The following is a 12,145-nucleotide window of genomic DNA, read 5'->3' on the forward strand; positions in this document are numbered from 1 at the left end:
GGAATGGAGCCCCACATCGGGCTCCCTGCTCTGCTGGGAGCCTGCTTCTCCCTCTCCCACTCCCCCTGCTTGTGTTCCCTCTCTCGCTGACTGTGCCTCTCTCTGTCAAATAAATAAATAAAATCTTAAAAAAAAAATAACATAAAACAGTGACTGAGAGGCATAAGAGAATGTACAAAAACAGGTGGATCCTGGAGGAGATTTGAAACTTGGAAGAAGAAACAGGGCACAGTGCCAGTTTCCCATTTTTTACCCTGAGGATGGAAAAAAGGTATCTCTACATGGAGTGGCTAAAACTCTGACAGAAGGGGCACCTGGGTGGCTCAGTCAGTTTAGTGTCTGCCTTTGGCTCAGCTCATGATCCCAGGGTCCTGGGATCAAGCCCCATGTCAGGCTCCCTACTCAGCGGGGAGTCTGCTTCTCCCTCTCCCTCTGCCTGCTGCTTCCCCTGCTTGTGCTCTCTCTCTGTCGAATAAATAAAATCTAAAAAAAAAAAAAAAAAAAAAAAAAAAAGACAATCTGCAGTATTTCTGGCCTGAAGAACCAGAGGTCAGAGTCCAGGACAATCACAGCTCCTGGATAGCAAGGGGATGACACTGGAAAGGAGACAGAGAGGGAGTGCACCAATTTCTCCTTATAAACTTTGCTCAATTCTGTGGCTGACCCCTGAACCATACATGTGCCAGAGTAAGCTCCAATTACACAGCTAAATCTAAAAACAACAACGACAACAACAAAAAACCCTGAAATTTGTGATGTTGCCACCTCAGGAGATTCAAACCATGCAGCCTGAAACCAACCAAATGATGTACCTGATTTAAAAACAAAGAAAATATCAAAATCGATTCTTCAGGAAACTATAACAGAATCTGGAGTCTCCATGACAGAAGACTCACAATATCCAGGGTAAAATTCAAGATTAGAACAAAGCAGAAGACAAAGCAGAAAAAACATAGCTCAATGTTTAAGAGAAAGACAAACAACAAAGATCAACCCTAAGATGACCCAGTTGTCTAAATTACTAGTCAAAAGTATTAAATAAGCTATTTTAATTATGTTCAGGGAAGTGAATAAAAATACCCTCACAATGAATATAAAGACAGGGAATCTCAGCAAAGAAATAGGAACCATAAAACAAATAAATAAATCCAGTGGAAATTCTAGAACTGAAATCATATACAGTTGCAGTCTAACTCTCACTTATGAATTACAAAGTAATATTAAGTTTTCATAACATAGAAACAAAAGGAGGAAGGCACTCCCCATCACCCCCTATCCTTTTCTCCAAATTCCTATTCTGGACTAAACACTGAGAATAGTCTGAGGGTGTGGAGAGAAAACTGTAACTAAAGAGTTATGGATTCACTTCCCTTCCTTAACGGAGTTTAAAGTCTTAGAAAAAAAAATTTGTGAGGCTAAACCCACTCACTTTTATCATGGGAAATGTAACAAAAATAAAAATGTCGTCATTACAAATGATTCACATATTCTAACTGGACTGAGAGTATGGGAAAAGAATCCTTTCTGTGACAATACTGAAATTCTCTGATAGACATAATTATTTGTCATGTCACTTCTATTTTAATGACAGGTCATTCAATAGGCTTACACATTAGAGTAACTCTCTGCTAGTGCTAAAAACCTATACACAGGCCTCAAACTATTCATCACTCTCACTATCTTTCTTCTTTTAATCCTATCCTCTTCCAACTGTAGAGACCAAGGCAGGCTGTCCCAAGATGGGCCACTTGGACATGAAGATTATTTTGAGTTAAAAAGCAATCACAATCTCGCAGATTCAGAAAAAACTCTTTGTTCCCACCCTCAACTGCCTCAAAAGAATTTAGACAGACGACCTACTCCAGGAAGAGAGCTATCACCACAAATAACTACATTATGATATGGACTAGGTATGGTGGACAGGGAGGAACCTAGCAAGGCCTGTTTGATCAAAGTGCTCTGGGTCCCATTGTTTCAGAGAGGCTCAGCACACATTTGCTTACCAAACATTTACTCCTTTTCATCTCCTTTTGAACTGCATTCCTTCTCTTTGAAGTCCCAGACCCCTACCTGCTTCTCCTTAGTTGAGGATGACATTTGCACCTCTTTTTGCCTGACTTTCGAATTTCCATGTCTGGGTGGATTCCTGTAGATACACTGTTAAATTTGATTTTCTCCTGGTAATCTGTCTCATTCTTTGTCTAGAAGGACCTTGAAAGGAACAGAAAATTCTTGGTTCCCAACACAACTTTCTCTCAAACCCCATTTCCCCTTAAGGCCAGCCTTTTAGTTTCTCTTCCATTAAGAAACCATTTAGTTTATAGGAAAAAAATAAATTATCAAGTAGTAAGTGGGTGGCAAGAAAAAGGGGGGACAGATACTAAAGATGCATAAATGTCACAGGACTCTTAGAGGAAGGGAAAAGAGTCTCGAGCCATACTCTCAATAGATGAAACCTCTTCCTTAAATTATTACTCATTACTCATAAACTATAAAAAATCATTACTCATAAACTATCACACTGTTACTGTCATAACATTGCATTTTATACATTCTGAAAAATCACACTGCTTCAAAGGATGAGAAAAACTTAACAGTGATGCTGAGAAGGTGTACATTGCGTTATTGTTTTCCAACATTTTATATTGTGTTACAGTAGCTCTTCATGACACATTTATTATGGAATTGGCATTTTAATTCCATCTGATGTCAGGCATCTTTTCTTTTACTGTGATGATCTCAATGAACACTGCTTTGTTCTTTTGTTTTCAATTCAATTTCAGAACATACTGTGTGAATATTTATCCTTCCTTTGTTCACAAATATTTAACAGCCCTCCAGCACCTAAAAAGAAGCCTAGACAAAACACAGACTGATACTGTAGGAAAGGTAATGTTACTACGATTTTAAAAGATGACATTCATTAATAGCATGATCCCCCGCTCTCTGCTCACTTTCTCCCACGGCTGCTGTTTTTGGAAGTCCACAGGAGATCTTCCTTCTTAGATTATTTTTTTTCTCACAATTCTCAGAACAAAGAATAATTGTGCCTCAAGGCTAAAGGAACAATGACACTTCTGCTTATTTTTCTTTAGAAGTGCACTATTGTTTCTGCTGTGTACATTCCCCTGCCTTCCTGATTCCCTTCCAGAATTTCTTACTGTGTAAGATGTTTGTTACAAGCTGATGTACTGAAATCACAGATTGCAAATATATTTGGACTTTTGTTTATCTTGTCAGAACAGGAGAGAATGCCAAGTCTTCCCACAACTTTCTGATGAAACAGATTAACGCTATACTGCTCCTTAAATTAAATCCTGTGGAGGTAAACTGCCTGCGGAAAGTGGCTATGCCCACCGTCTCCAAGACCACCCGACAGCCAGAGATTCACTAAGAGGACTCGTGGGACGTGGCGTATAGTTGTACACGTGGCTAGGATTGATTTCAGTGATATAGTAGGATATATAGCCAGATCATGAGGGAAAAGACACAGGCAGAATCGGGAAGAACCCATGCACATGAGGATCTCTTTCTCCCATGAGGAGTCACTCAGAGCACACTCTCCCCCCACAACAAAAATGGAGCAACGTGTGCATGATGTTTCTGCCCTGGGAAGCCCATTACAGACCCAGCATCTTGGGGGTTTTATTGGGGGCTGCTCATGTAGGTACCAATCATATATCAAATTTCCAGATTCCCAGAAGAGAAGCTGGAGTTCAGCATAAACCACATCATTTGCGTGAATAATTTAGACACAGTGAGCCACTCTAATCAGCTCTGGGAATGGTGGGAGCCCTCCTGAAATCCAAGTTCCCAGATGCCAGCCAAGGTCCAACCTCATGAACGGACTGTTCTGAGGATAGCAGTCTCAAGCATGGTATCTTAACTTTGTTCTGTCCGGTGGCTAACCAAGCTAGCCTTGCCAGAGAAAATTCTTTTTTTTTTTTTTTTAAAGATTTTATTTATTTGTTCGACAGAGATAGAGACAGCCAGCGAGAGAGGGAACACAAGCAGGGGGAGTGGGAGAGGAAGAAGCAGGCTCATAGCGGAAGAGCCTGATGTGGGGCTCGATCCCACAACGCCGGGATCACGTCCCGAGCCGAAGGCAGACGCTTAACCGCTGTGCCACCCAGGAGCCCCTTGCCAGAGAAAATTCTTGCACACCAGCAATTCACCTATAAATAAATGCCCTTTATACTGTAGGCTACCCACCTCAGCAAAGTTATTGAAATAGCAATTTATTTTCTGGTTGCAAATTGATTTTCCAATGCAATTTATCAGCTTTTCTTTATGAAGGGAATGTAAACTGAAAAGCCACATTAAAAAACAATTGTTCTTACAGTCTTCTGTCAATGGTCTCATTAACCAGCTTGTATTCAGTTAACAGGACGCTGGCATTAATAGGAGTTAAAATGTAATTCATCTCCGATCCTAGTGAAAACTAAAAGCCTAACAGGATACTCGGGCTACTGTAGGTCTCATGGCGTGCCTGGAGGTTCACTTTTTAATAGGTGAGTAGAAGCTACTACACACTCTTTGTCACTCATCTCTGTATTTAATAAAGAAGTTTTTGATATATCTTTCAGTTTAACGAAATTATTTTTTTAAACGATTTTATTTATTTGAGAGAGAGAGTGCGAGCGAGAGAGCACAAGCAGGGGGAGCAGCAGAGGTAGAGGCAGAAGCAGTCTCCCCGCTGAGCAGGGCTTGATCCCAGGACCCCAAGATCCTGACCCGAGCCGAAGGCAGACACTTAACCCACTGAGCCACCCAGGGGCCCCTACCTCAATTATTTTTTATAGTTATTTTTCCTTTAACGTTAGAATTCAGCTGTTTATCTTTAAGCACAACTGTTTTTTCATTCTTTTAATCCGAAAAGTTGGCTACTCACTACTGACATACTTTAAACGTAGACATCATTGTATTGGACTCATTCTACTAGTAGGTAGGTGACAAATGACCCTTTGGGTGAGTTATTCCTACTCTTATCTCATTGGGACATTTTGTCTGGCCCTAAGTAACCTTTCTTTAAAAAGTTATTTATTCAGGGATTCCATGGGGGTGAGTTCAGTTCAAGGACGAAAACTGTCCTATTTCACTTTCTGGGGTTGGGTCAGACTGAGCCTAAGTAGTATTTAGGGGCACCCTTTCTGGTGCCAAGGAGGCGGGGACCTAAGTGCTTTCTCTGCTACCTAGTATGTGAGCCTGGTTAACTCTCTTAATCTCTCCTCAATCTCCAAATGTGTAAAATAGAGGGGAAATAAAAGCTCCTCTTCTGAGCGCTGAAAGGATTAAATAAGTACATAAAACTTAGTAAATTAAGATACTGATTTTTGTTGTTGGTTTTTGGTTTTTTGCCTTTTTCAAAAAAAAAATTTTTTTTTTTTAAAGATTTTATTTATTTATTTGACAGAGATAGAGACAGCCAGCGAGAGAGGGAACACAAGCAGGGGGAGTGGGAGAGGAAGAAGCAGGCTCACAGTGGAGGAGCCTGATGTGGGGCTCGATCCCATAACGCCGGGATCACGCCCTGAGCCGAAGGCAGACGCTTAACCGCTGTGCCACCCAGGCGCCCCAACCTTTTTCAAAAATTTTTAAACTTTCTTATTTCAATTCAATTTAATTAACATGTAGTGTATTATTGTCTCAGAGGTAGTATTTAGTGACTAGTGATTCATCAGTTGCATTGAACACCCAGTGCTCATTCCATCAAGTTAAGACATTGTTTTGATGATGATGATGGTGATAACGATTCCATGACTATGGATAATTCAGAGTTGGCTTTAAATGCAAACACTGAATTGTACAGCTGGTATTACCAATGTTAACTTAAATCTATATCTATATCTATATCTAGTCCATGCTTACAATCTAGTAAACTTGACAGATTATATACAGGTATATAGATAGAGGTTATATGTAGATTATATACAGAATATACTTCCTAGTCAAAATACATTTTTAAGGTATTACTCTGGATTACAGCAAGCAACTTGAATACTGATATGCACACAATGAACACGAGGAACAAAAGACATTACAGAAAAATGTACTTTAGGAATTAAATATCTATAAATTTAAGATAATACAAACCACTCAGGGGAAAATTCCACTTATCTCTGCATTGTCCTAAAGTGGGAATGAGACTGATCTTTTTATGCAGTTTTTTTCTTAGACAACTGAAATGTTTGAAAATTATATAGACTGGTGCTTATGATTGTGATTACGGTTTTAGAAAAGTACACTAATTATGAAATTTTAAAGACTGAAAAAATTGAATTTATATAATTTGAGTTGAAGGGTTGAGGTTATTTCAGGTTGATTTGTATTTTTATACTGTGAAACGCTAAATATTTTAAATTGTTTCTTTTGAAACAACAGTTCATAATGTTTATGGTTTTTAGAATATGACTTCAAAGATTTCACGTACCCTGTTGAAGTTAAGCGTAGACATCCGACTTGTTTTAGCCAAAAGAATGTGAGCGGAAGTGACTCATTTCTGGGCTACAGCTTTAATAGCCAGTACACGATTTGCCTCATCCCCCTTTTATGCGCCGTGGTGATAGTACAGCAACTCTCCAGATGCTGGCTGCTCTCTCAGCCTAAGTCAGCCAGAGAAGACAGCTACGGAGTAAAGACCCAGCCTCCCCATGACAGACCGGTTATATGAGCAAGAAATGAGCCCTTGCTGTTATACATTGTCACAAGGCTGGCCTTCCTTATTACTGCACAAGACTTTGCCTATCCTGACTGATACAGTCTGTACATTATGTTGGCATGCTTTAGAATTTTTTTTTACTGGATTCTACTCTTTGCATATCTAAATGTTAAAAGGCTATATATCCATGTCATTAAAGTAACTCTTTCGTATTCTTTCACTTTCCTGCCACTTCATTACGGAACACATGGTTAGTGAGAGAAGACTAGAGGTACTGTGTGTGCAGATGGGGTGTGGCATTTTGGGGAATCTCAATGTTTATTTCACCTCGAACCAATAGTCTCTATTCTCCCCTAGTTATGCTCACCAGGCCTGTGGCACCTACCAGGTGAGGAATGGAAAGTGTGACAGGTCAAAGATCCAGGGCAAGGAAAACAATCACCACAACAGCAATAATACTTTCCATTTGATGTGTGCCAATCCTACGCAGGGCGCAGTTGTTAAGTGCTTGACATTTATGAACTCATTTAATCCTGAAAATTACCCAATGAGGTAAGGACTATTATATTTACATTTTACAGATGAGGCACTGAGATGTTAAGTGATTTGCCCAAGGTTACGGAGTTTTTGGAAATGGCAGAGCTGGCGTACAAGCAGCTCTCAAGGAACAGGTTTCAGGAGCTGCTAATTGGATATGTCAAAATTTGCATGTAAAGACATCAAGAAAAGCCATTACTTTTGATTTTAGAGCTTCCAGATCAACCAAAAAACAAAACAAAGGGAAATAAAAACAAAGCATATAGTCTCAGTGAAAAGCATAGAATCTCTTCTTTAGCAAGGGAAGATAAAGAGGATGAAGTCTCAATTTCTTTAAAGAACAGTCCACTCCTTGCTTTTAGAAGGTAGGCAGATGGATGAGCTCAACCATGCCCTTGACCTCCACTCCTGACTCTCACATTCACTCAAAATAAATTTGTTCATTCTCTGATGGGCTGAGCAGCTTGGCAGCTTTGCACCCAAGTTCAACCAAGGGAGGAGCTCACCGTGTAGAGAGACAGGACTCAGTGCTGCTCTTTAGACCCTTATATTTATCCAGCACTAGCCATTTAGCAGCCATATTAGGAACATTGCCCTCCACACCCTGGGTCACTAGTGAAACACTGCCAGGTCTGAAGGGCTTCAGTTGAAGGATTTAGGAATATATTCAACTCGGGTCAGAAATTTGGGTGGAATGCTAACATTAACACACTTTCCTTAGTGGCTTTCACCAGGAAGAAAGAAGTGATGAAATCCATCAGCATTTCTTGGGGAATATTTTTCAAAATGTCAATATTTCTGCCCCAGAGCACTAAGTATGGATAATACTAGATTGTCATAGTTTGAAAATATCCCCAGAAATTCCAAGCAATGAAAACTCCTTTTCCTGAGGAAATGTTCAAATTTGGTGTTAGGAAACTGTGTCTTATTTATAAACTTCTAAAGTTAATAATTCTGTGCCCACATCTCCTTGGAAAATCACTAACACAGTGTTATACAAGAGAAGGTCACTGAAAATCTCTATAATGTTTTTACATTATATCCTTACCTGCTTCAGATAATGTGTCTCTTTCAGTTTATTCTGTAATGTGGTAGCTTAATAGAAAGGCATCCCACCAGACAGCAAACTTGTGTTTCCTTTCCTATTATCTTGAAAGCAACCTTCTTTAGAAAGGGGAACCACATTGGTATCCTTTTGAAATCACTTTTGAAATCCCTTTAGCCTCCAGAATCACCTGGAGAATATATTAAAATAGCCATAGCTGGACCCTATCCCCAGGGTTTCTGATTCAATAGGTCTAGGGCCCCTACAGCATCCAAAACAGAAATCTAGCTTTATAAACTGGGGCTGAAGAAGGTGGCAGCCTAGCCATCTCAAATTCAGTTACAAACTCAGCTAACAACAGGAATCCTTAATGCTTTACTCTTGAACAAGCCCTTTGAACTCTTTTTTAAACATTTTTTTTTTGCTGTTTTTATTATACGCTACATTAATACACTGCATAACCTTCTAGAAGAGGTAGATGAACATAACTGAGTTATCTTTCATCAATCAGGAAAAGGCTTCCTTGGGGCACCTGGGTGGCGCAGTCGTTAAGCATCTGCCTTTGGCTCAGGGCATGATCCTAGCGTTCTGGGATCGAGCCCCATATCAGGCTTGTCTGCTGGGAGCCTGCTTCTTCCTCTCCCACTCGCCCTGCTTGTGTTCCCTCTCTCGCTGGCTGTCTCTTTCTGTCAAATAAATAAATAAAATCTTTAAAAAAAAAAAAAAGGAAAAGCCTTCCTTAATCGATAGTCTCCAAACCCTTTGACACATAGTAACGATTGACTCCAGAGATAGGTCTACCTCTTTCCATCAAATTCCACTGGTATGGATAATAGGCAACCCTTTTCTCCTTGCCCATGTTACTGAACCTGTGGACGTGCACAGTGGCTATGCTGGGGATGACCAAGCGCATGGCCATGATGCCAGTTCTGGGCAGAATCTCAAACCACATCACACTGCAGTTGCTAGCGCCAAACCCTTCCTTCCTGGCCCCCTAAAGGTGACCAAGCCCCAGTCTGAACCCTTTTCATATGTTCAAAATCATCCTTTTCTTAATGAAGACTGTAGCTCCTCTTCTGTTTACCTTTTTATCTGTGACTTTCTCTTTTTTCAAAATACATACTTGTATATCTTTTTAAATGTATATTTCACTTTGACTTTTGTTATTCCCTGTATTAGTTTTCTATTGCTGACATAGGAGATTGCCACAAATTTAGCAGCTTAAAACAACACAAATTTATTATCTCACAGTTCTGTAGGGCAAAATTGTGGGCTGGATTGGCAATTTCTCTACTCTGGGCCCACAAGGTTGAAATCAAGGTATTGGCTAACTTGGGCACTTATCCGGAGGCTCTCAGAAATATTCCCTTTCTAGGCATATTTAGGTTTTTAGCAGAATTAAGCTCCACACTGTTTTGGTACTGAGGTCTTGTTGCCTTGCTGGCTGTTGTCTGGGAGTTGTTCTCAGCTTTTGGAGGCTGCCCACATCTCCTGTGTAAGGGGCAGGGGCAGGCCACCTCAAGATGGGCCACTTTGGCATGAAGATTATTTTGAGTTAAAAAGCAATCAAAACCCCGCAGATTCAGGCAAAGCTCTTTACCACCCTGCCAATGGCCAAAGAATTTAGACAGAGGACCTGCTCCAGGAAGAGAGCTATCACCACAAATAACTACATTATGATATGAACTAGGCATGGTGGACAGGGAGGAACCTAGCAAGGCCTGTTTGATCAAAGTGCTCTGGGTCCCATTGTTTCAGAGAGGCTCAGCAAACATTTGCTTACCAAACATTTACTCCTTTTCAACTTCTTGTGAATTGCATTCCTTCTCTTTGAAGTCATGGACCCCTAACCAATTCTCCTTAGTTGAGGATGACATATATACCTCATTTTGCCTGACTGTCTTTGGGATTTCCACGTCTGCGTGGATTCCCCATATGCATGAAATTAAATTTGATTTTCTCCTGTTAAGCTGTCTCACACCAATTTGATTCTTAGTCTGGCTACAAGGACCTTGAAAGGCAGAGGAAATTCCTCTGCCCTCACAATGCTGTTCTGTATTTCAGCTCTGGACAACCTTCTAGTCCCCAAGTCTTATTGCAGGAACCGCCACTCCACTGTGCTTTGTTAGAGACTGGAAGTCTGCTCGTGAATATCAGAGACTGGTGGACCACAGTTCAAAGACTAACTTTCCAGATGCCAACTGCTCTTCTCTACCATTTCTGAGCCTCAGGTGCTTCGTATAGGTGGGTGTTCTGCTTTTTTCCCTATACTATTTGCCTGAACTGCCAAGTGGAGAAACTGCCCCTGAGAGACGAGCTTCTCGATTAAAATATATTTATTGAGCATCTCTCCTGTACAGTGACCAGAAATCTAATCATCCAACACTGCACAGTGAAAGGAGTGCGGTTATGCATGCCAGGACAAGAGGCGTAACTGGGATTGTCCTGGCAAACCAGTATGGATGCTCAACCTGACTGTATTCTGAGTGCTATCCCAGAGGGCTGGGTTACAGCAATGAGCAGTGCAGACAAAGCAAAAATCAGTGCCCTCCTGGAGCTTATATTCTAGTAGGGAAGACAAACAATATAATAATTAAGGAAAATGATCTAGAATGTTAAATAGTGTTAAAGGGCTATGGGAAAAATAAAACAGGGAAGAGAGAATCTGTGTGTGTGTGTGTGTGTGTGTGTGTGTGTGTGTGTGTGTGTGTGAGAGAGTGAGTGAGAGAGAGAGAGAGAGAGAAAGGCAGTACTTATTAAAATATGGTGGTTGGAGGGGCCTAGATGGCTCAGTCAGTAGAGCATGCCACTCTTGATCTCAGGGTTGTGAGTTCAAGCCCCATGTTGAGTGTAGAGATTACTCAAAAAAAAAAAAAAAAGAAGAAGAAGAAGAAGAAGAAGACAGACAGATAGAAATGCAGACTCTCAGACTGAATCATAAAATGTGGTGGTCCAGGTAAGCTTCATGGCAAAGGTGACTTCTGAGCAGACACTTACAGAGGACCAGGGAGAGCACCATAAAGAAATCTGAGCGAAGAGAATTCCAGGCAAAGGGAACAGCAGATGGAAAGAACTGGCAGAGGGTGGGTGCTTGATCCACTCTAGGACCAGCAAGAAGGCCAGTGTAGTCTAAGTGCAGTGAGGGAAGTGGAGGGTAAGAAGAGAAGAGGTGAATGAATGAATGAATGAATGAATGAATGAATGAATGGAAGGGGTTGGAGAGGTAAAAGGAAGGCATGGATCTGATCAAGGAGGGCTTTTCAGGCCATTGTGAAGACTTTGCCTTTACTCTGAACAAAATGAGAACCCAAGGGAAGGTGTGAAGCAGTGGAGTGACATGATCCGATTCCAATTTCAACCCTGTGTTGAGGGTAGACTATGGGGCCAGACTGGAGGCAGTGAAACTTGAGTCCTGTTCACTTGGATCATCAAGGGAACCAATCTCATAGGACCAGCCTCACAGGCTCTGGCACATGTAGCCCTTCCCTTTGCCCACAAGCCATGGAGCCTCACAAACATGTGCCTATTGGAGGCTCCATCTTGCCAGGCTACCATGCTATGAATAGACAGCTACAACTTACAGTTGCCAAGGGTCAAGATGAGACATGAATCAAAGCTATAAATACCTGTTTGTAATATAAAGAAAGAGCAAAAACAATTTACCACCCGACAACATTTTGTACCACAACTGATCCTAATAGGGGATACTGCTCTTGAAATTAAGATATCCACAGAATATCTATGCAAAATATGTGTTTCCGGTATACTTGCTAGGCCAAACAGAAAACACAATGCCCGAATCTTACTTTTGTTTCATTCAGCAAAAAGGAGAAACATGACTTCTATCCAGCCTTTTGCACTCTGACAGAAGTTGTTTAAAGCAGCCCACAGCCAGGTAAAAAACC

The 12,145-nt window shown here is 40.9% G+C and overlaps 1 protein-coding gene across 1 annotated transcript; it reads right to left on the reverse strand.

Annotated features, from left to right (window-relative positions):
• Window positions 1-8,974: 8,974 nt before the first annotated feature.
• Window positions 8,975-9,263, reverse strand: LOC103668224 (NADH dehydrogenase [ubiquinone] 1 alpha subcomplex subunit 1-like). The gene has a single exon (XM_040625470.1). It carries the CDS (start codon window positions 9,190-9,192, stop codon window positions 8,980-8,982), a length of 213 nt encoding a protein of 70 aa, XP_040481404.1. The 5' UTR covers window positions 9,193-9,263; the 3' UTR covers window positions 8,975-8,979.
• Window positions 9,264-12,145: the final 2,882 nt, after the last annotated feature.

This window comes from Ursus maritimus, assembly GCF_017311325.1.
Source record: "Ursus maritimus isolate PB19 chromosome X unlocalized genomic scaffold, ASM1731132v1 scaffold_X1, whole genome shotgun sequence".
Taxonomy (NCBI): domain Eukaryota; kingdom Metazoa; phylum Chordata; class Mammalia; order Carnivora; family Ursidae; genus Ursus; species Ursus maritimus.

Excerpts from the sequence above, each read along its gene's own strand:
- LOC103668224 (XM_040625470.1), bottom strand. The coding sequence starts at position 9,192 with ATGTGGTTTGAGATTCTGCCCAGAACTGGCATCATGGCCATGCGCTTG.